Genomic DNA, 25,230 nt, shown 5'->3' with positions numbered 1-25,230 from the left:
TCGTAATAATGATTTTTGTTGATTTGAGTTGATTTTCATTTTGAGTAGTATTTGTTATTTTAAATTTTTTGTTTGTTAATATTTGAATTAAATAAGAGTTTGAGAATATTTTTAAAAATGTTTCTAAATTTGAAATATTTGTGGATTTATCATTTTAAAGTCATTAAATTTAACACAAACACTTTTACACTGACAATATGAGACGTCTCAAAAAAATTTGAGTTTGAGTCACTTATACTTATATATTTATATTATAAAATTTCAATTTTCATACCAATTCTTAGATCGATTTTTATTTTATAAATACTTTTTTTCTTTTAAACTAAAATGTAGTCATTTTATTTCCTACTTCGATAAAATCAAGTAATTTTGTTCCAAAAAAATTCAAAACTTTCGCTTGTTTAATGATTGAGCAAGTAATTTCGGAAATGTCGCCTAAAAAGCGGATCGATTTTAATCTGAGTACAATCTTAGGTGTTCCGAAGATTTAATATCCCTTCCAAGTGCCTCTATTAGCAAAATTGTTACGGCAATTACATTCCACTGGCTAGGCAGCAGGCATGCTGAACGACTATTGCAGGAGCTCACACAATGTGGAGGGTTAGGAGATGATGTCTCATCTTCTCTGTCACTATCCAACTCTTTCCATGAGGAGATAGAGTTATTAGAACCAGCCTCTTTTTGCGCTAAAGTCAATTGACGTCAAAGCACTCCTGCTGTTTTTAAACAGCTCAAAATAGTTCATGGAGTAGTGGCCGGGGATGGGCCAACCCTTTCTCGATATCACAACGGACCCCATGGTCTTAGCGTGTTCCACCCTAGGACAGCTACTCTAACCTAACCTAACCTAATAATCAACAAAAGTGGATGTTTTTTAAAATGTTATCGAATTTGCTAAGAAGTATATCGAAGTGTAGATAATTCGTATCGATAATTCGCATGACTACATTGCAGTTGAAATGTGTATTTATAATAGAAGAATTGATCTAGGAATGGAGACGATGAAATTTGATTTCATATACCTAAAGTTCTCATTAATGTTTATATCACTTAAAAAATAATGATTATGGACGCTCAAAAATTTTCTTTCACAAAATTTTTAAAAAATATTTTTAAACACTCGTGAGACACTAAGTCTTATCTTTATGCAACTTGAATTAAAGACTTTGGGTTATGCTATAAACGTGACGAATCTTTTGTGTTGATTAAATCGGGTGGTGCTGCTAAGGCTGGGACACCTTGTTGCAATGCACGCCGTTGCCGTTCACGCAACAATAACTGATGAGCAGCTTGATCCATTTCTTCTTGAGTCATGTCCAAGGCTTCCTGCATTTCACGGGAGGTATATTTCACAAAATCTGGATCACAATATTTACCCAAACCTTGTTCTGCCAGCACCTAAAATTAAACAACATTGATTACTTAGATTTTACAAATTCTGTATGCCTTTAGAATACCGTATTTATACAGGTTGTTCTATTATTGACTGTAGAACTTTCGCTTCCTGAATAAGTTGATAAAAAAAAAGACGAAAATGTTCTTTGGATCTGAGGCCTAATTTACGAGATAATTATCCTACTCGATTATAACTCGAGATAATTAACCTACTTATTATAATCGATTCATAAAAAATACATAGTGGAAGGGGTGACCTAAATGTGAAATTATTACAAAACTGGATGTACTTACTCGTCCAACTAAACTTTCTGCAGAACCAACCACTTCAAATGGAATTGGTTTCCGATCAGCTGGACTGCCCGGCAATGAATGCGTTAACCTTTCAATACCTAGATTACCATTCGGTTCATTACCCGTTGCACCTAGATTCAAGAGAAAACAAATGAAGGATTGTGTTTGACGGATGTAGATTTTGAATATAGCAAACCTTTTCCATGAAAAGAGGCTCTATGGCTTAAAAATGAGCATATACCATGCCTGCCCAATATTTTGTTAGCATGTGGTTGTAATACAAGAGCGTCCACAGTCTCAGGAAAAAGGCCAGCAACAGCCATTGCTTGCGCTTGTGCTATTTTCAACCCACTTGCAATTCTAGTGAAGCTGTTTGCCCCATTACCATTTGTTCCTGTGCCCGTCTGTCCAACTGCAACTGTATTCGCATTGGTGACGGGCACAGCAGCAGTATTTGTGGGGGATGGACTATCACCACCTCGAAGCACAACTCGTCTTGGAGGCGGTGTGGGTGGCATCAACTCTGAGTAGCAATCTCCTTGTAGCCTACGGGAGGAGATCCAAGCATGCAACAATTGCGAAAACAAAATAACACAAAAAACACAGAGCACATAGCCAGAGAACTGAAAAACTTTATAGTACAGCATCTATCGTTTCGCGTATCGAATTGACTACCAAAAAATTTTCTATCAAAATTAAAAAAAGGCTCATCGAATTACTTCAAAACATCTTATATAAAATGTAGCCAATCTTGCACCCCTCTTTCATCATTCCTGACTTTCTGATATCTCTTTAATTTCCACCTAATCCCTGATCTCTCCTTGGGCTTGTCTCAATCTGAATTGGTTCAAAATTTCGCACTCGAATCTACTATATCTGAATTTTTGTAGGGTTTTACAGATACAAATAATTCGAGTAAACGAAATGAACTTTCTACTTCGATGAACCTTCTAGAAGATTAATAGGATAAATTTGGTTAGAAAATTTTTTGAATTCTCATACGTCGAAACGTGCTTAAGTATTAACTGAAAAAATGTATTTTAAAGATTTCAAGAAAACAAAGCGTTTGATTGGTTGATTTTGTATCTTATTTGTCCTTGTGGTGCTTTAAGATAAAGATTTGAGTTGATTTTTGATGAAGTTTTTTTTATTTTTTTATTTTTTATGTTTTGTTAATTCAAACCACTAAAAACATTATACAGAGTTATTAGTTGATTTTGGAGGGGAAGTCAAGTAGTACTAGTACTAGCAGTGGTATGTATAAAGTACACTCTGAGAACACTTGTAAAGTCAAGTTTGTTTTGATATCTTACCCATGTAGTTCGGATGTAAATAATTACTGGCACCAGCGTTTCTGAAATTGTTTTTATAAGTCAAACTGAATAAATATGATCATTGATTGAATTGATCCAAAACATTTTAAAGCACCAATAGAGAAAGTTGAGTAAATTATATAAGAAATTTTAAAACAAAAAAACAAGTTATAAAGTATTCGTTAGATGAAAACAGAAGTCGACTTTAAAAAAATTTGATTTGCTTTAATTATTTTAAAATAGTTTCAAAAATATGCCGAATGAATTTTAAATACAGTCAAAACCGGCTATAACCACATTGAAGCCATCCACAAACGATCTGGAATAAGAAGTATTCCAGATCGTTATCATTTCCCTTTTGAGATAAATATCATTAGTAGAACATTAAAAATCGTTCTTCTGAATCGAAAACTGAAAGCCCATCAGTCAAAAGACAAGTTGGAGCATAAATTGGGCCTCATTTCGAATTTTTTGACGAGCGAATGGTTATCTGATCTCGTTCTCATATTGTAGATTCAAAATTTATGTGGACAGATTCTCAATGGGAGGGATTTTGACCCCCAAAATACCTTCCTTGCGCACGGGTATGTTGAAAGCTATAATTTCACGTGAAAATTACCCGGTTACCATGTGAGTCAAGTACCCCAAAAAATAACAACAAAAGTAAGAGTTATCAGACTTTATCGCCCAAGATAAACAGTCAAACTACAATTTCTTGAAAAGGTAGATTGAAAATTTTAATTTCACGTGAAAATTACCCGGTTATAACTCCCGGACCATAACTGATTTAATAATGTTCATCCTCCCCAATTGGTCGTAAGAACGGTATTGTAAGTTATAATCGATGTTGTTATGATCGATTTTGACTGTAGTTTAAAAAATATTCTGAATGGTGAACTTACTCGAGAACCTGATAATTTCTATCGACGTCTTTGTTGTAAACATTTAAAGAATGCAAGGGAATCGCCTCTTCACTTCGAACTTTCATACCATCCTGCAATGACATCGAACTATTTCTAGTTTGTCCAATAACATTTTTTGTCATTGAAGTTATATGATTCATTCCTGCAAGAGAGTACAGATACAGGAATAAATAACGAATACAGTAGGAAACATTTGATTCAGGTCTTACCTTCAGTAACAGCTCTTTGAAGTGAATTGTAAGGCATATATTCCACACTGTTTGCTGGAGATGGTTTCATTTGATTCCTAGCTGCATTTACTTGTAACGATCGGCCACGATTAAAATTAGCATGCCCACGTCTCATTGAAGACCATACACTACCGAATAGTGAATGATTTCGCCTATGCGATGGTTCTGGATTATCATCAATCAATTCTTCTAAATTACCCGAAATAGCACGTTTTAATTCGGGACCCGCTTCATGTAGAGTACGTAAGCCAGCTTGTAACGTCACTGTGTTATGTTCTTGTGCCCCATCCTTCATTTCTTGCTCCTTGCGTTTCTTAAATCGTCTGAAGTAGTCTTGAATTAAAAATGTTGCATAAAATTTACCAACAGTCACTTCATCATCCACTCCCGGTGGTGGAACAACTTGATCCAAAAGTTTTGGACTTGTACGTTTCCATATTTTTTTGATAACTGCACGTAACTCAGCATTTGCATCGTCGATGTTACCCTCAGTTTTGATACGTAACGATGTTCTTACGACTGCGAAAAGCGTTGCATTAAACAATACAGTACCGTCACTATTTAAAGGCATGTTCATCGAAACTAAACGTTTACAAGCGACGCGATGAGGACATAGTTTACCGAACCCTAGAGGTGGTGATATTTTACGTAAGAGTGTTACAACATCTAGATGTTTGATACGTCCTTTGGCGTCTGGATCATATTCACTCCACAATCGAATGAATTCATCTAAATGATGTGGCCCCAAAATAGACCAATCTCTTGTTAAATAATCGAAGTTATCCATAATAACCGCTACGAATAAATTGATAATCTGAAACATAACCAATCACAAATTTTTAAATAATTATCCGTGTGAGCGTTTGCCAAATAGAGAAATTACTTACCAAAAATGAGCATAAAACATAAAATGAAATGAAATATGGAAAGGCAATATCCGATCCACAGGTGGAAGATTTATCATCTGATCTAGGATCACATTTTACTTCGTCACGAGCTGAACAATCTAACATGATGTCTTGCCATGCTTCTCCTAGAATCATTTCAAAATGTGATCGATTAATCCCAAATGGGAAGGGTCATCTCCGAATATATATTATATAGAAGTATTTTGGAGTTCTGATATTTTTAAAGTTCCTGATTATCAGGATCAAAACCCGAGATGTTAGAGTATTGATGATTGAAGAGCGACATCTATATTATCAAATTTATAAGCATCACTTGCACACAATATATTATATATTTTTGTAGTTTTATAGTCAAATTCAAATCGGTTTAGTATTGTACATATAAAATAAATTGAATACCTGTGGCAGATCGGAACAAAATGAGAACAGCTTGTGGAAACGTTTGAAAATTATTATTTCTATGAATGGCAGTTTCTGGATCCAGAGTTATTCTTCCGAATACCTTTGCAAATAGAATAGAAAAACGTGAATAAGAAAAATACGGATAAATATTGTTTTTGGATAAATAAAGACGCAATACGAATACCTGCATTCCAATTACGGCGTAGATAAAAAATAGCATTACTATTAATAAAGCTACATATGGCAGCGCTTGAAATGATTTGATAAACGTCCATAGAAGTGTGCGAATACCTTCCCCTCGACTCAGCAATTTAACCAATCTCATCACACGAAACAATCGAAAAAAGTTTATAGAAATGAAATTTGATCCAGGCTATTGGTAAGCATTAAAATTGGAGATAAATTCATAGTTAACAATAAGTTGGGTGTTGCTGACGATACTTACAGTTTCCCCAGTACTTACGTTCACCTCCGAGTAAACAATATCAATAAAACTTCCCAAAACAATGATAAAATCGAATACGTTCCATGCATCGCCGAAATAATTCTAAAAGAGAAATTGTTTTAATTTTTGAACGAAACTAAGTCAATCTTAACGCCAGAATTTTGTTGTTGGATATCATTCGCTTCCAGCCAATCAAAGAAAAAGAAGGTTAGTTGTGTTAGTTAAAAATTTTGTTTTTCTAAATAAAGAACTTATACTCATTTTTATCCGCGCTAAGTATTGAAACGAAATTTAAGATTAATTTTGTGGCAATCATGTGAAATGTGAGTGAAATATTACTTTCGATTCTATAGCGTTGCCAAATCCAGGTATGGGCGAGTTATTTTAAGTCGAAGTCACCATTGTTATAACTTTATTGTATGTCTCTTTATTCAAGTCCGCATTACTCATAGAGGAGGAAGCAAGACGGGTATACAACTCTTCTACCTATCTCAGTTTCTCTAATAATAATGAGATAGGTAGAAAAAAAATGTTGTCTCTCTGTCTTACTCGTATGTTAGGTTGTCACTATCTTACTCGTAATTTAGGTAAGGAATCCGAGGGACTTCTTTAGATCCCGTTTGGTTCAAAAGGTTCAGATGGATTGGATTAGGTTTAAGTGTTCACAGGTAGACTCGCGGTTTATTGAACTATCCTAATGTTCAGTTGTCCATTTTCTATGTTTTCTGGGTAATGGAATTTGCTTGTCGATAGGGCTTTTCATTTTAAAATCACGATTCACATTTGTTTCGTACTAAATGATTTATAACCAATGTGATAAAATGAATAACAAATATCTTCTATCTTAGTCCTACTTATTGCTGTCAGTACGAAAAAATAAACTCTGCACTTGCGCTTATGACATGATGAAAAGGCCTATTGAATCGGCATCTGCCATTTTGAAAAAAGTGGAAATATACAGAAATTTCTGCAAGTAAACGAGAAACAAAGGATTTGAGTATGTTTCTTTTTTCGTAAATTCTCGGTGAGTCGATTACATATATGCATATTTGATCTAAGAACAACTAATAATTTGACCTTAATTTAACTGTAAATCTAATGAATTTCTAAAAGCTGTGATTCTCTGAAAAACCCATGAAAATTTCTAAAAAAACTGGATAATTTTTGATGTGAGCATAAGTTCCATATTTTTCTCTCAACATGAAATAGGATAGTTAATCCGGCGTTAGGATTATTAAAGGTTCTGGTTCACTCAAGACGAAGTAAAGAGAATAGACGTGTCTATTAAATTTTCGAACCACACATGGTGACGATAACGTTTCAATGGTATTACGGGATTAAATGGTTAGTAATGTGAATCACTCTGGCGAAGTGATTTTGATCTATAAAAGTTTGATAAGCTTCGAGAAATAGGTATTTTTCACGTAATCACAATCAAATTTTTTTTAAATATGATAATATAAGTAATTAATACAGTACAGTATGTCAACAAGTCTGACAGGCCACATACTATGACGTGACGTCCGTTTAAAAATTTTGATTTTCGTTTTAGAAATGAATTTTGAAATTCTCTCACTGAATTTGTACTTTTATTAATTAATTTTAAGTAATTTAAAAGATATTAATTACTAAAATAATGGTTCAGTTCATTATTGTAGTGATGGTTAGTCGCTATGTTGGCCAATTTGTTGTCAGTGAGGCTGATTGATGGTTATAATCGAACCAATTCATCGTTTTAAAGAATATCGGTTTTCGATATAGCCATAACCATGAATGATTAGTGATGGTTTTCGGTCACAATCACTTTTTGTAATAATAATAATTGGGTTTTACGTCCGTTCCTCGGACATATAAGTCTCTAACAGAGGCCACCCACATCATCATTTTTAACCATTTGAATATAAACAATTACATTTATGATGTGGGTGGAGTCGATTACTTCGTTCTTATCCAAGCGACAACAGTGTGTTCAATTTACAGCCCCATTAGCTTTTTTATTCACACTACCGCTGCCTGAATTAGAATCCGCAACCTCCCAGCCTGTGGCCATAGCAAGTTGACGAGCTCGGCCTCTTTTATTAGATATTCCAATCACTTCGACATAGTGGGGGGTGTTTTGGATGACGTCACCAATGATGGTCTTGCTTGCATCTTTTCAATTTCCTTTGTCTTGGTGGACTGGAACCTTTTCGTTTACCTTAAATCTAAATGCAGCCAATTTAAATACGAATTCCAATGCGAATACAGCAGTAAATATCATATTGAGAACATCTAATGCTTCCGTATAAAAATCTGGCTGTCGATAAAATTTCATGGCCAATGTAATTGTATTGATCATAATAAGTATAAAAATTGTATACTCAAACGGTTGGGAGGTGACAAACCACCAAACTTTATACTGGATTCGATGTTTCGGTATGTAACGACGTACTGGTTTCGCTTTTAGCGCAAATTCTATACAATTACGTTGATTCTTATCCAATTCACAGTTACGATACTCTTGTTCACCTTCATTCTGGAATGTAACGATAACGAAACCGACGAATATATTCACCATGAAGAAGGCAATTATAATTATATAGATGATGTAATATGCGGCGACAATTGGTCGAAAATTATGTATTGGTCCATAATCTTCTTCGTTCGAATCAATCGACACGTACAGTAGATTTGGCCAACCTTCAAACGTTGATACTGTGAATAAGGTTAACATTGCCTTCGCCACGTCATCGAAGTGGAAACGATTTTGGGTCCATTCACGTTCCTCTATTTTTGGTTTGTCAACGTCACCTTTCTCAAATTCCAAATATGTACCGCTAAAAGATTAAACATACAATCTCATCTTAATATCATTTTCATTTTATAATCTTGGTAGTTCCCAAAAAATTTACGATTCAAAATTCAGGGACGCCCTGCCTCCACATTTTTGAAATCTAATAGAGCTAACTTAATTTTGATGACAAATTTGAAAAGTATGACCCAAATTTAGTAGAATTACATACTTGGTTTATCAAAATTGGATAAAATTTGGATGTGATAGAGCAAAATTAAATTTTTTGGATTCTGATGACGTCATCAAGTTAAAAATTTAATTATTTTGATAACACAGGCAAATTTTATCCGATCTTATTGGAATTTTGTTTGAAACCCACTATTTTTGGGTCATTCTTTTCAGCTGTGATGTCAGTTTTTCGCTAGCTTTCACCCATATGCTTAATTCCGGGACCATGCCTCCACATTCTTAAAACCTAATAGAGCTAGGTTAATTTTGATCATAAATTTGAAAATTATGACCCAAATTTAGTAGAATTACATACTTGGTTTATCAAAATTGGATAAAATTTGGATGTGATAGAGCAAAATTAAATTTTTTGGATTTTGATGACGTCATCAAGTTCAAAAATTTAATTATTTTGATAACACAGGCAAATTTTATCCGATCTTATTGGAATTTTTTTTGAAACCCACTATTTTTGGGTCAGTCTTTTCAGTTGTGATGTCAGTTTTTCGCTAGCTATCACTTATGTGCTTAATTCCAGGACCAGACCGCACATTCTTGAAACTTATTAGAGCTAGGTTAATTTTGATGACAAATTTGAAAAGTATGACCTTAATTTAGTAGGATTACATACTTGGTTTACCAAAATTGCTTGTCTAGGGCACGGAGACTTAATTTAAATACTTTTTTTATTTGGTCTGATAATAAAAGAGTAATTGAAAAAAAATTGTGGGATTTTTTTACAGCGTTTTCAAAATCACATTTCTTAAAAACATATTTTCTTGAGAACTACCTTCCATGAAATGCATCAAACTAAACTTTTTCAGTAATCACTTACTGGCATTCCTCTTCCGTCATTTTCGATCCATCGTTACATGTAAAAAATTTCCCCTGAAAAAATCAACTTATAGTGATTGATTTGAAAATATTATCGAAAATTGATATTAGAATTGTAACATGTTTCCAAACATGGATTAAAACTTGGACATATTTGTCATATTTTCTGGCAATTAACAGGGTTCATGACCTGCTTTTATTTTTTAAATCGGGAAATAAAAAAAAGTTAAAAACTTTTGAATATTTTTGAAAGATCATTTCGAATATAAAAAAAGTTTAAGATGAATTTTTGTTGACTTCGAGTTGAGATATAGTTATTGAAATAAATACCACGATACTCGAAATAAAATTAATACAACAAGATGCTTACGAAAGTATTTTAATCCACAAGGCAGGCAATAACACTTTGAACTGGAATGAAGGTCCTATACCTGACTCTGAATTGATAAAATGGACAACTATTAAAAGTCAACCTATAAAACAATTCTCGTCGGTTATAGCGAACTTGGACGCACCCATTTCACAAATGATAGCGACCTTTAGATAAATTGACAGCGATAAAAGAATTTTTCAAACCCACTAATTTTTTGCAAAATATTTGTAATGTGTTATATGAGTAAATTTAGCTACTGACGATGATTGCGTTGCAATCGAAATATCGATATTTAGCGACAGTCTGTTGTATATTTTTTAATTGTATTTTTTAAATAGAATTTCTTAATATACAATTTTATTTCGAGTATCGTGGTATTTATTTCAATAACAATACCCAAAGTATTCGAAAATTTCGTTCAAAAATACGTCCAAAAAAGAAAAAAAAAAACAAAACAAAAGGTGTGATGAGAGTTCATGCTTGGCGTGTGTGTGAATAAATATGTTTTATCCATAAAATTGGGATTAAAAATCACATGCAATGGCTAGTCATGCTTTGAATCCAAAATCCAAGATTATTTTTTTGGGGTCAGGTGTCACAATAATATAATTTGATTCGATACACTTTTGATTTACCATGGTGGGTCATGGGTGGGGACCATAGACCATGGACCATGCCATACGATTACGATATCATACCAAAACTACCCCGAACCATAAACAAAAATAATATATATAGTAAGAATGTGCCTTAAAATTTGAAAATGATACAATTTTTTTTTATGCCTTAGCTTCTAAAAAGTTGTAACTAAAAACTATGTTATGACAAAAGTTTATCAAAATTTTTACTAAAACGAAAAATAAGCCTTTTTGTTATATACATTGTGATTTTGACATTTAATAACCCCCCCCCCACCTCTCTCTCTCCCTTCATTTATTTATTTATACCACCATTATTTTTCCCTTTTAAGTTTGTAATTTTATAAAGACATTAAAATCAAGATGAGAGAGACTCGTGAAATTCTATTATCCGCTAGCGACATCCCTCCACTGGAGTGAGATTTGAGACTCTTTGTGAAGTTCGTTTCACAGAGAAACCACATTCCCGGAACCACATTCTAATAACACGGCTGCTAATATCTATGCTTACAGAATGAATTTAGTTGCAATTTATGTAAGGAGATCTTTGTCAAAAACAATTCCTGGGCTGTCACACAGGGGAACCTCCTTAATTTCCTTTTTAAGGCATTATAGTTCAAATTAGATGAACTAACAACGCAACGATAACAGCGCCACTATTGTTGGCTTTACGAAATCATATGTGCTTGCTTATTCTATGCTATAAGTTGCTAAATACTTGTCCTTGTAAGTTTAGAGTGGTTGTCCTGGAGTGGGGAACCTTAGACCGGCGAGTCCGTTGTGATATTCGAAAAAAGTTTGACCCACTCCCGGTCGTTACTCCATGAACCATTTGCAGCTACTTAAGAATAAGAGGAGTGCCTTGACGTCAGCGGACTTAAGTGTCAGAGAGGTTGCCAAAGATAGACTGGCTTAAGCCCATCTCCTTATAGAAAGAGCTGGAAATGACAGAGAAGAGAGAGAGAAGATCGTTTTTTCCTCTTCTTCATTCTGTAACAAGAGCCTGGATTTGAATGTCTTTAAAAATACATATTTATATTAAATTCCCTCGAAAATTTTATATATTGAACATTTTCCAATAAAATATATTTCTGTACATAAAAATATAACACATGCGAATTGAAGACTAAGAAAAGATACGTCTAGAAAAAAAAAGAAATATTGTGAAATTGTGTTTTGATAAATTTTAGAAATAGAATTTTTTTTTTAATTTACATAATTTTTAGTTGAGTTTTTAAAAATGAGTTTAGTTTTTACCTTGAACAGTTGTACTCCAATAACTGCGAACATAAACTGTAGCAGATATGTAACTAACATAATATTGCCAATGGTTTTGATTGCGACAATGACACACTTCACAACATACTGGAAAATTTCAGACGAAATATTATGTGTTTTTTAATTTTATTTTTTCAAATCGGATGGTCCACATAAAAATTGTAATTTTGGTGACTTTTTATTAACACATTCATTTTTAACCTTCGAATACTTCACTAAATATTCAGAGCTAAAGCAGATGAAATTTTTCAGGAATATTCTTTACAAAATCCTAAAAACTCTGATTTTTTTTTTTAAGAATGAGGTGGGAATAGTGACTTTATTCTCAGGCACAATAATGCCAGATTTATACTCCTGAAGGCAGGTTTTACTGCCTATATTTAAAATTTTACAATCCCTTTAACAAAATCCGAGTTTTTAGAATATTATGCCTGTGAAATTTTTAAATCCACTCCTGTTTGTGCGATCAGTAATGTTAGATTTATCTGTGAATATATATTGTTCCTATAGTGGCTGCGCTTAGCTGAAGTGATCGCTTAGTTGATTTATTGAGCGCTGACTAAGAAAAGGTAGTACCGGCACCCCTAAATATGCCAATTCTAGTTTTTAGATACATAAGGTGCCAGTACTATCTTTCCACTCAGTATGATTGACTTCGGTTGGATGCAGCCATTATGTGAGGTTAAATTTATTTTAAAGTGAAGTTTTTATGCTCTAAAAGTCTAGAAATGAAGAACTTTAACCTACTTTCATAAAAACTACTTATCTAATACCAATTTAGAATTGCTTTTATTATAGAGTAAAATTTAAGCACCAGGTGACCAGGTCATTCTTAAGTATATTTAGTTAAATATTTTATCACCAGATGTCTGAGAAATATAAATGAATTTTTGAGTGTTAAAAAAGCCGTGATTTGAGAGAATGATAGTAAAATTGTTTAGATTTTTGTCAGTAATCGGATTCTTTTTCAACTATTTTGATGATCAGCGATTTTATTATTTTAATTAAATCAAATGCACCCCTGAGTTGCCTAATGGCTTTAAATAAAAAAATATTTATAAAAAAAATAATAACGATTTTGAAACTAGTAGCTTACTTAAAAAAGGAAAAAAAAAACCAAAGCTACTAATTGATGCCGAACACCAAAATAGCATTTTCGCCATTAAGAGAGTCCTATAAGCCAATCAATTTTGATTTCGTTATGTGATAAATGAGATATTAAATTTTTTTTATATCGTTATGAATGCGAGAAAAATATTATTATGAAAATATGAGTTGTACCTTGGAAAATTGTATCATTGTCCTAAAATTACCAAAAATGTTTTTTATGTGATCAGGCACATTCAAAATTAAAAAGTGTGTGTTTTTTTTTCGCTTGTTGAAGCCTATTCTACAAGTCGTATGTAGCTCTATGGGTGTGTAGAACGCATGTGCTGTATAAAACATATTTTAATTGTAGCAAATAGATCTGATCCTAAATACAAGCCACCAAACATTCATACTGTCCATCAGGGCTATGTCTTTAATATACGAATGACAAAGACATAGCCCTGATGGACAGTATGATGGTTTATATTTCGGTACCTACGCCATATTACTCAAATGTCAAATATAGTTTATATTGCGCATGCGTTTATATTGCGCACTCATCAAACGACATACATATTCAATTGTAGAATAGGCTTGAGTGTGCGCATATCCATTTAAACATCTATATATTACTTAAAAGGTGCAAGGGGAGAAAGTTTATATTATTAGGTAATCTCCCCTCCATTGATACGAATGAATTCGTCTACGGTAAACAAAATTAAAAAAAATGCCAGAAAATAAAACAATAAATTTGATTTTAGCGGTATAATAAAAAACACATTCCAAAAACATGCGTATTAGTTTTTAATTGTGGTTCTTATTCAAAATGGATATACTGATTACTGATTACTGATATACTTGTGGCGCCAACATATTTTTGGTTTTTTTAAAATATAAGGTCACAATGACACAACACACAAATCACAATTGGTTAATATTCTTCTGTAACTGTTAACGAATTGCCATCTTTGTTTTAAATAAAAAACTATAAAAAATTAAACAAAACAAAAGAAAACGAAAACAAAAAACAGTTCATTTCTTACAAACGTCTCGTGATAGAAAAATTTGGTACCTAAACACAATTTTGATCTTAGAAAAATCTTAAATTTTCTATTGATGGAATCGAAAATCTCATTCATTCCTAGTTGAAAACGATTGAAGCATTCAGAGCTATTCATATTTAACGTTGAACGGTTTTACCTTCGAAAGGTCGTAAAAGAATGGCTGACCAAAATATGCTATCAATCTTCTCATAGCGAGAACTCGGGCGGTGAGTATAGGCAGACTTGGCAGGGAGATAATCATTCCGGAAGACTTTCGATTGTATTTTGACTATATGTGCTTTGCAGTGTCAGAAATACGTTTCCCTCTTCACTTAATATTGACCTTTTTTGACTCTATTTCCATTCAGGAGTAGTCTGTGAGCCTGGGCCATTTTTGGAATGTCTTGATGGCGCAGCATCCACATCAAGACATTAAACTTTGCCGACGTTCATTCTGAGATGTTTGGTAGTCTTGGTCAGTGGCAAATTAGCAGCCATGTATCAAAAGTAGCAATGAAATAGAAGAAAAATGGAAGGAATAGACAAACTTGGCTTAGCTGGGTAATGGTCCTGTTCAAGTTTGGAAAATAGTCAAGCGTGCTCAGGGATTTTTTTTAATGATAATTCAGATTGATTTCATCCAGAAATATATTTGATTTTTTTGCTAATATTGGTGAGATCTCTGCAAAAATTTTATTTTCGACATCTCTGCATAGTTAAAAAAGTATAACTTGAAGCCGTATCTCATTAACAGTTTATCGGATCCAAAAACTATAATGGACTTCTTCTTAGGATTGTATCCCCTAAACTATTTTGCAGTTCTTTTTTAATGACGGAACCCTCAAAATAATTTCAGATCAGATTTTTCTGAAGTAATACTTGTAAAAGTATTAACTATCATGTTTAGGTTCCAAAAATTTGACTGTCGCTAGACGTTTTCCTTTTTGTTATCATAACCTTAAATATGTCAGTATTGAGGCTATGATAGTAGCGAATGTCTCAAAAAGAATCGGAGTTTAAAAGATGTCATCTTTACATCTCCGTTTTTTTAACAAGACATCCTATAAATTTGAACTCACACTGGTTTTTAAGATACGAGGCATTAGGAAATAAAAATATTACTTGGGAGTACACATATTGGGCAAATTGAGAGAGACTCAAAGGTGCATTTGTTTATTAAAAAAAAAAACAAAAACAAAAAGATAAAACAAAAAAACAAAAGAAAAAAAAAACAAATTACGAACACATTTAATTAAAAATTGGTAGGGGGTGTTTTTTTTTTTGTTCCAAAATCATCATCTCCTACCTTAAACAATTGAACTCCGATTACTGCAAACATGAATTGTAGTAGACATGTCACCAAAACAATGTTTCCGATTGTTTTAACCGCAACTATTACGCATTGTACTACATGCTGAATAAATTATATCAAAATTAACTGTAATGAGTTTCGTTTTGCATTGTAATTACGGTTGTTTTTTTTAGAATGTTGGTCAGAATCCGTAGACAATAAACTAACATGGTTTTGAAGTGATCTCAAAAGGAATATGGCACAATCGTATGAGGCTGTGGAATTCGGTTTCAGTTAAGTTGGCTAATTTTTATATATGTTCTCAGGGTTGGATTAATCATGTCGGGGCCCCTAGGCAATGAAATTCTCTAGGCCTCCTTTCGGTCGTTTGTAAATCATCAGTTCAACTACTCGATACTAGATGGTTCTGTTTTGTAAGTATGAAGTATTTCATCAACTGACAGCAGGCGCCGAAAAAAATCAATAGTACCTATTGTCATTGAGGATCAAAATTTTCTCGCAATGAAGCATTTTCAATTTCTTTTGTACGAGTGTGGGGCCCTATTTTGCCTAATTTTAATGATTGATCTAAGAATATATGCACATAAGGACGTGAAACTCGAGTGGAGAGGGTAGCAGGAAAAATGGCGCCTATCTGGGCGAGGATTAGTCCTCGGTTGTTGTGTACTTTGTACTGCGCGTCAGACTGTCTCTTGTATTCAATTTTTGTCAACAATTTCAATTGTTTTCAATTACTTAGACAGTCTGATGAGCAGTACAAAGTACGCAACGACCGATGACTAGACCCCGCCCAGATAGGAGCTGTAAATTCAGCCACGAGCGCTTATAGCTCGGTATAGGAGTTTCATGTCCTTATATATATATGTTCTTGGGTTAATCCATATATATTGATTACTTCGACCCCTTTCGCCTTTAAAAAATTGATAAATTTTTGACTACTGTTTAGATTGTTTCCTTTTCCTACCTCACTGTTAGATTTTATCTGCCCTTTTACTGACTACCTATATCTTTAATCGTCTATCTCGATATCTTCAACAGTTATTTAAAAAAATTTTGCCAATTTTACTGAAACTACTTTTCTATGATGTTTGTGAACAGTTCTTCAAAACAGGGAATAAAGTATAAGCAGTTACTTTGATGGTTTCGAACGAAGAACATTTATGGAGTTCATTAGACCTGATTGGGGTCTGGGGATACGTAAGGGGTATGAATGATTCATTTTATTGATTTTTATCAATAGAAATAATTTATATTAAATTATTGAGATATAGTTTACGATTTAAACTTTTATCGAAGCTGTGTGCTGTGAAGTCTATACGATATGTATTGTATACGTTTTATGGCTACGCGCTACGGTGCTTAATAAGATACAAGTGAATGTCTACGGACTCCGTTCATAATTCAAATTCAATGATATCGATAATATAATTTTGTTTTTGTGAGTGATTGTGGTTTTGGTGGTTTACAGACGATTATATAAAATTTAAGTTTTACCTTAAGGCCTTTTGCTCGGTTTATTGCTCTTAAAGGCCTCAAAACACGTAGAACACGAAGAATTTTTACGAATGATATTGCGGCTGTTCTGTAATTACAGTCAAAAAAATCATTTATTTATAAAATATTCGAATTTATAGTATAAAACAGGGTGTCCCAGTATTCATGGGCAATCATTATCATTTAAGGTTTGAAACATCGAAAGGTAGTTTATTCTAGTATATGATTTCTGACATGACAATAGTTAGTTGCTATAACCGAAATATTGTTTTATACGCTGTTATATGTGTCACACACGGATTATTGAATCAGTTGTTTTACAAAACAGTTCCGCTAAGCATAACACTCTTGAATGTTCTTTGAAAATAATTTCTTAGTCTTTGATTAACCTCCGAACTAAAAAAATGGGTGTTATAAGTCTGACCGCTATGTGTGTGTGTGTGTCTGTCTGTCTGCCTGTGTCATCGTAGCGCCCAAACGGATGAACTGATTTCGATTTTTTTGGTTTCGTTTGAAAGGTGATTTAATGACGAGTGTTCGCCCTGATAAAAAAGTCCGATTGAATTCCGATTCAAATTTTCAATTTATTCCTCTTGAATTCCAATTCAATCCAATGGAAATGGAAATTTTTTTCCAATTAAACCCGATTCATTTCAATTAAATTTCGATTCAAAATTTTAATTGATTTCAATGGGAATGAATTAAAACTTTTTTTACAATTGAATCCTATTCATTCCGATTGGCTGAATTGGAAATTTCTGATTCATGAATCGGATTTTTTTTAGTTTAGAAAATTTAATTGGTTTAGTTTAGAAAAATCTTTAAGGAAAACGGTAATTTAATGGAGAGCAGCTACCCTTACTCCCCCTTCCCCCTAGGCAACGTCCATGGTCATCGCTAAACATCTTTCAGCTGTCTGTCTTGCATAACGGAATGTTTGTAAAACAACTAACAGTTATGCAAAATACTTGTTTTGTTTTTACAATCGAAATCGGTACAAACGATCGATTATGAGTGAAATCGAGCCACCAGATTGTCAGTAAATTCTGGGACACACCAGTATCTATAGGACATACTTTATAAAAATTGATATTAATGATACAAAAACGACGACCAAATCTAATACATTGAATGCGGAACGACAAAATGCACCATCGTGTAAAATTAATCCGTATGAAATCATTTTTAATAATAATTCCGCTGTAAATACGCTGGTGAAAAAGTAGTCGAACTTTTCGAGGATCTAAATTTAAGAAAAAAATTATAAAATACATAATTCTGATCAAAATATTGTTTTCATGACGATGACGTAAGGTAGTGAACACAACTGTAACGCCATCTTTTAAAATATTAGAATAACTAAAAGTAACTACAATTCGTGAGCAGTAGAGCTTCCAATAGGAATGTCATATTTTCTTCTCAATTAAATTTTTCTTAAATTATTCAAAAACAAGTGAAAACAAACAATTGACTGAGTTAATTGTTGTAATACCATGTATAGAAAGTGTTGATTGTCACATTAAATGTGACACATAATGACTGATATAGCCATAACATACATACTATACAATTTGCGCATAATTTTCGCTCTCAAGGGTAAACAGTGATGTTTACGAAAAAATGTTTCAAACAAAAATTGTTGATTTTTTTATAAGGAACATTTTTTACATTTGACTTTTGTTCTATCTCTAACGGTTTAACAAGATGGGTCCTACGGTTGCTCATTTACGAACTCGACCTCACTTTTTCCGTCTTGAATACGCTGTAAATTTCAGCTTGATATCTCTGTTTGTTTTTGACGGACAGACAACCGGAAATGGACTAATTAGCTGATTCTACATCTATACCAAAATTTTGTTCGTAACATTAATATTTTTAAGCGTTACAAACTTGGGACATAATAACAAACTTGGGATAATAATTATAAATCAAAATTCAAATTTATCCAGTTTTCGAACTGCTTCCAAGTTTTGTACGTTTTGTTTCTAAAATTTTAATTTTTCGAGGCTATTCTACTTTTGATATAGATAATGTGTTCACGACCTGACGTCATTAATCCAGAACAGTGTTTTCGAAACTGTATTGGTTGAAAATGTTCTTACTAAATTTCGACGTGAATTTGAATTGATTGGGTCTTCAGCTGCTAACATAGCGGATGATATCATGATACAAACTAAAATTAAGTTACCAAAATACCCGTGATTGCAAAGCCAATGACAAAAAACTCGAAACCTGTAAATAAAACGAATATTTTTAAAACTTTTCCTTTTTTTTTGCTTACTTTTCAATAAATTTTAGTTACCTATTGGTCTGGGAAAATATAAAGAACGAGGACCCAGCTGGGATAGGTTGTGTTGTTGATCCTGTGTTGAATTCGGACATTCGGCGAGGTCGAGCACCTTCTATTTCTTCCTCCATGTATTCTAGAAACACAGATCCGATTCAGTTATTAAAGAATTTTTATATAAATCGTATAAATCGCTTTAATTACCATCATCTTGATCACCTAATGGTTCATCATAGCCTTCATCATTTTCATAATTGGTTTGAGCTTGTGATTCCGTTTCGTCATCCCGTTCCGAACTGTTAATTCAAAAATAAGTATGGTAATTATAGGTCTCCAGTCAAGGGTGCTTTTAGTGGGTTCTTTCAGAAAGGTTGAAAATTTTACTGCGTCTTTAATCGTAAGCGAACGCCTGGGCCTGGCAGTGTATCACGACGAGGAGGAGACAATGTCTCATCTTCTCTGTCATGAGGAGATGGACTTACTTGAGCCAGCCTCTTTTTGACCACCTCTCCGACCTGGAGTCCATCGACGTCAAAGCTCTCCTGCTGTTCTTAAACAGCTCCAAATGGTTTATGGAGTAGTGGCCGGGGATGAACCAACCCTTTTTCGGTATCATAACGGACTCTATGGTCTAAGTGTGTCCCACTCCAGGACAGCCACTCTAACCTAACCTAACCTTAATCGTAAGTCTATTACGCGTTCTAAAAGGGGAAGGGGGGGGGGCTTTGACCCCAATAAATCGCCAGAGATGTAGCGTCAAAAAAAATTTGTCGATATGAGCTCGTTAAATATGTGGCTTCAATGAGGGGGGAGGAATACTTATATCAGTTCTGTCTCATCACGAAGTCCCCCCTTCTTGAGTACGCCAAATAGGCCTTCGATTGAGTAAGCAATGGTGGCAAACACCTTTAAAATGTTCCGCTTTTCTGAAATGACTCACTTAAACTACACTTTTCCGGAAAATTTTTTATTAGTAGCTTACTTTTCGGTATCATAATTTTGACCGTCATCAACTTCATCTTCTAAACTGTGCTCTGAGTCCATTCCCTTATCGTCAATTTCATTTTCGGCTGGTGTTGGACTGTGCGACTTGCCTTGTTTCTCTGCCTAAAATTAATTTTTGGGTAAATTCTCGAAAGTTGGTTTGTACTTAAAATACTCACTTCTTCTTCGGCTTCCTTTTCAATTGCAGTTAAAGATTCGGCATCAGCTAAATTATCGACAGCGATGGCCAAGAAAACGTTTAACAAGATATCTATTTATTTTTGGATTAAGGTCAATACTAAATTTATTTTTTAGTTGTGTATTATTTTGGAAATGATTTTATCGTATTTATGGAAAAAGGTTATATGTCGAAATACCTCTTAAGAAAATTGTAAAAAATCGATAAAAACATTTCATTTCTGATTTGGACAAAATTCAGTTTATAAGGTAATTTTGACCCAAAAAATTCAAAAATCACGTTTATTTGCCGATTGGATCAATAGTTTCCGAAATATAGCCCGGAACCGCTATGAAATGAGCGATATCTTATAAACTAATCGCCCAGTCGTAAAATGAATAGGATTTTTGAATTTCTATCGTCAAAATTACCCTATAAACTGAGTTTTGGCGAAATTGGATATACAAAATTTTTCCCGATTTTTTCGATTTTTTTTGAAGGGGTACCCCTTCAAAAAATTGTAAAAAATGGAAAAAAAAATTTGATTTCTGATTTCGACAAAACTCACTTTATAAGGTAATTTTGACCCAAAAAATTCAAAAATCGTATTTATTTTACGATTGGATCAATAGTTTCCGAAATATAGACCGGAAGCGCTATGAAATGAGCGAAATCTTAAAAACTAATCATCCAATCGTAAAATAAATACGATTTTTGGATTTTTTGGGTCAAAATTACCTTATAAAGTGAGTTTTGGCGAAATTGGAAAAAAAAATTTATTCTCGATTTTTTCGATTTTTTCAAAGGGGTACCCCTTAAAAAAATTGAAAAAAATGGAAAAAAAATGTTGATTTCTGATTTCGACAAAAGTCAGTTTATAAGGTAATTTTGACCCAAAAAATACAAAAATCGCGTTTATTTGCCGATTGGATCAATAGTTTCCTGAATATAGCTTGAAATCTCTTTAAAATGAGCGTATATGTAATCGCGCTTGCGTCAAATGTCTGTTTGGATTTAAACGTCCATGCCCACACAAATCATTTTGACAGTATTTTTGTTTCTTTTAAAAAGGATACAGTTACCACAAATGAACAATATAATAAAATAAATACACGCCAAAATTCCAAAAGAAGAAACACCGCCATATGCTCGAATTCCGTCATACATTACGGCATTCCAATCTTCACCCGTTAATATCTATAAACAACAAAAATAGTTTAATTATATAAGGTGCTGTACTTAAATTACGTAATAAATTTTGGAGTAGGAGGGGGTCAAATTATAATGTTACTATTCGTTATGGTACGGGGGAGGGAGTACTTCCATGTAATGAAAGGAGACTTGACTGTAGCTAGCAGTGGGCGTAACACGCAATACCTCAAAAACATGGATACTTACTTGAAAGACAGTTAACAAACTTTGCCAAAAACTATCAAAATTTGATCTTGGTTTGTTTACTTTGTGATTAAAATTGAATCTACCGCCAAATACTTGCATTCCAAGCAGTGCGAATATAACAATAAACAAAAACAGCAGTAACAATAAAGATGCAATCGATTGTATGGAATTCAACAATGATGCTACTAGGTTGGACAATGAACGCCAATATCTAGAAATCAGAATCAGAATCAGAAATGTTTTATCTTTGTAACTGTTGATTCAGGCTACAGCTCATCATTCTGTCTTGCATCAGCACTCACACGTACTTCTTGCACTCATAAATACTTCATCACTTTAAATTGGACGTCCAAAAATTCCGTTTTCAAGAAATCGATCATTTCACAGCGATTTCAGGTTATACCTCGGAAACTACTGACCCAATCTTCAAATAACCGAGATTTTTGTATTTTTTGGGACAAAATTACCTTATACAATAAGCTTTTCGAAATCAGAAATACAATTTTTATTTTCAATTTCAACAAATCTATAAAAAAGTGTTCTTTCGTGTTTAAACTTGTATTTCGATGATCGGGCTTGCATTTTTCCTCGAAAAAAGATAATTGTTTAGTAATTTTAGCCCCTAAGTGTGCATTATTGCAGGTTTAACGGAGTAGTAAGGGCCAGAATTGACTGAAAGTGGCAATAAGAGATTTCTAGCACTTTTAGTTTTAGACATCCAATTTTCTCCAAACTTTTATGAAAGATTAAGATTTAATAAAGACTGATATACTCACTTGGTGACTTTGAAAACACGAAGTAATCGAACACAACGTAACACGGAAACACCTAATGGCGGCATTATATGAGTATTAGTTAATATCATTTCACCAATACTGCCAATAACAACGAAACAGTCGAAACGATTAAATAACGATACAAAATATCCCTAAAACCAATCAAAATTACAATTATTATGTGATCAAGCAACTCACTGCCCGTCCATCTTTTAATACAGTGGCGGATTTACGAAAAAAAGGTTCATCAGAGTAGAAATTGACTTTTAGGGGTAGCTGAGGTAAATAAGTATGGTAAAAAGTCAGTGGCGCCGCGAGGGGGGGATCAAGCAGCTCACTGTCCTGCTCATCTTCTAATACAGTGGTGGATTTAAGAAAAAAAGGTTCTTCAGAGTAGAAATTGACTTTTAGGGGTAGCTGTGGTAAATAAGTATGGTAAAAAGTCAGTGGCGCACCGAGGGGAGGGGACCAAGCAGCTCACTGTCCTGCTCATCTTCTAATACAGTGGCGGATTTAAGAAAAAAAATAATTTTGTCCCGGGCGCGACTTACGCTCGCTACGCCACTGTAAAAAGTATGCCATTAAGATTTAAGTTAGCTTTTTAAGACATATTTTCTAAACTTTAAGAAACCTTTTCTTCTGCTTAAATTTTGAAAAAATAAAAAATAATTACCTGAAATCCTAAACTATACATTTTTAACATCATTTCCATTGTAAATAAAGCTACGAAAAATACATTTGTCACTTCTGAAAAACAAAATTCGATTTTAGAGAAAATAAGTACTTTCTAGATGGTTCGAAAATAATTCTGAATGGTTACCTTGAAATTGATCTAACCATTCTGGTTGTTTATAATGTTCGGTAGCTAGTACACCCGTATTTAAGAACACTAAAATAATAATGAGCCAATAAAATGCTTGTGATTTTACTGCTTTTCGACAGGCACGCCGCAAACGACGATTTACACGATCAATTTCCTTTTTCTTCTTTTTATACCAAGATTCCTGTGGTATATCCCCTTCTTCTAATTGATTGGAAGATTCCATTTCATTTAATAATTTGCCTAAAAATAGCGTACAAATGGTTTAGAAATTCAAGTCACACTAAATCGCCTGATTTTATCAGTATCGATATTCACTCAATAATATTGACTGAGTGAGATAAAATGGACATTTTTTTGTTTTCAATACTTTTCTTATCAATATTATTGTTTCAATATCCTTTTCAGACTATCAATATATGCATCAGACGATCAATATATTGATCGGTGTCGATATTGGCTCAATAATATTGACTGAATGAGGTAAAATTGACGTTTTATGTCTTTAATACTTTTTTTAATTAATATAATTGTATCAATATACGCATCAGATAATCAATATCGATAATATTGATCAAGTGAGGTTATTCTAAATTAATTACCATCTTGATTGATTTGTTCTTCGCCTTCTGGTTCAATATCTTCAGCTTGAGTGATCCAATCAAGATATCCACGTAAATCTTCCTCAATTTGTTGCTTCTCCCGTAATTTATGAAAATCACCACGAGCTTTAGCTTTTTCTCTCTCTTTAGAAAACTCTCTGAAAGCCAAAACATTTTCCATAAATTTATATACACTGCATAAAAATAAGGAGGGTTGTATAAAAAGAAAATTTACCCGCTTAACACACCAAGAATTAGATTCATTACGAAAAATGCTCCAAGGATGACCATTGATATAAAATATAACCATTGCCAAGTGTTACCCATTGCATCTTCAATCTGTGAATCAAATTCAACTTGGTAAGACGTTTTATTTGTCTTTAACTGTACTCTGTCAAAATCGGTTATAGCGACTAATTGGTAAAGTACGCATTATGAGCATCCCGTCAGCACTCGCGTTATAATCATTTTGCTCAAATGGTATATTTAAAAGTATATTTTTTTTCAACTTCTTCAGAAATTGTGAGAATTTCTCTCATCACGAGAGTAAAGGTGTAAGCAAAAAATATTAACTTCGGAAATCTTCGGGCCTGTTCGTGTACTATTGTTTGTTTAGTATAAGTCGTACTAGTAAATTAAGAAAACTTATGATAGAAATATAATAAAATTAGTTAAAATGAATTAAGTTATTTAGATTTAACGCGATAAATATTTGACGCGTGTGCCGAAAAAATATTTTATTGGAGACTTACATGATAAAGTACATCAGTCCATCCTTCTAGGGTAACACATTGGAAAACCGTTAACATGGCAAGTCCAAAATTATCAAAATTAGTGATACCGTCATTTGGACCAATCCAATAAAATTTACACACCATACTTATATTCGAACAATTAAAACCATTTTCACCGCATGGATGTGGATTTTCCATTGGTGTATCTGTAACATTATAAATAATTGGATTTTGGATTCAAGGTTCCAAAATTTCAAAGTTCTTCTATCAATTTTTTTTTGAATTACCTGTGTCATTGTTAAAACATGTTTTGTGCATTTTTCCTGAGAATAATTCCAAACCAATTATAGCATAAATAATGATGACGAATAAAACCAAAAGGGCAATATGTAGTAAAGGCACCATGGCACGAAGAATTGAATTTAAAACGACCTGAAGGCCTAAAAAAAATTGAATTACATCAAATTAATCACTGTTAT

General features: G+C 33.2%; 1 protein-coding gene across 1 annotated transcript in view; it reads right to left on the bottom strand.

Annotated features, from left to right (window-relative positions):
- Window positions 1–316: 316 nt before the first annotated feature.
- Window positions 317–25,230, bottom strand: part of LOC123302580 (muscle calcium channel subunit alpha-1) — a 42,518-nt gene continuing 17,604 nt past the window's right edge. Inside the window, exons 6-33 of the mRNA XM_044885561.1 lie at window positions 25,039–25,191; window positions 24,770–24,957; window positions 24,253–24,356; window positions 24,018–24,175; window positions 23,416–23,658; window positions 23,269–23,342; window positions 22,596–22,747; window positions 21,820–22,030; window positions 21,498–21,618; window positions 20,423–20,514; window positions 20,242–20,366; window positions 19,464–19,555; window positions 19,275–19,395; window positions 19,075–19,204; window positions 18,049–18,215; window positions 16,973–17,060; window positions 15,473–15,580; window positions 9,747–9,799; window positions 8,108–8,726; window positions 5,911–6,012; window positions 5,650–5,838; window positions 5,463–5,565; window positions 5,043–5,188; window positions 4,135–4,969; window positions 3,905–4,067; window positions 1,886–2,235; window positions 1,690–1,820; window positions 317–1,398 (exon numbers count right to left, since the gene is read on the bottom strand). Coding sequence (XP_044741496.1) covers window positions 1,177–1,398; window positions 1,690–1,820; window positions 1,886–2,235; window positions 3,905–4,067; window positions 4,135–4,969; window positions 5,043–5,188; window positions 5,463–5,565; window positions 5,650–5,838; window positions 5,911–6,012; window positions 8,108–8,726; window positions 9,747–9,799; window positions 15,473–15,580; window positions 16,973–17,060; window positions 18,049–18,215; window positions 19,075–19,204; window positions 19,275–19,395; window positions 19,464–19,555; window positions 20,242–20,366; window positions 20,423–20,514; window positions 21,498–21,618; window positions 21,820–22,030; window positions 22,596–22,747; window positions 23,269–23,342; window positions 23,416–23,658; window positions 24,018–24,175; window positions 24,253–24,356; window positions 24,770–24,957; window positions 25,039–25,191 — 5,240 coding nt within the window. The 3' untranslated portion in view covers window positions 317–1,176. The remainder of the gene's footprint in view (window positions 1,399–1,689; window positions 1,821–1,885; window positions 2,236–3,904; window positions 4,068–4,134; window positions 4,970–5,042; window positions 5,189–5,462; window positions 5,566–5,649; window positions 5,839–5,910; window positions 6,013–8,107; window positions 8,727–9,746; window positions 9,800–15,472; window positions 15,581–16,972; window positions 17,061–18,048; window positions 18,216–19,074; window positions 19,205–19,274; window positions 19,396–19,463; window positions 19,556–20,241; window positions 20,367–20,422; window positions 20,515–21,497; window positions 21,619–21,819; window positions 22,031–22,595; window positions 22,748–23,268; window positions 23,343–23,415; window positions 23,659–24,017; window positions 24,176–24,252; window positions 24,357–24,769; window positions 24,958–25,038; window positions 25,192–25,230) is intronic.

The sequence above is a fragment of the Chrysoperla carnea genome, chromosome X (assembly GCF_905475395.1).
Source record: "Chrysoperla carnea chromosome X, inChrCarn1.1, whole genome shotgun sequence".
Lineage (NCBI taxonomy): Eukaryota > Metazoa > Arthropoda > Insecta > Neuroptera > Chrysopidae > Chrysoperla > Chrysoperla carnea.
The sequence above is the reverse complement of the archived record's forward strand: the minus strand, read 5'-3'. Positions and strand labels throughout refer to the sequence as shown.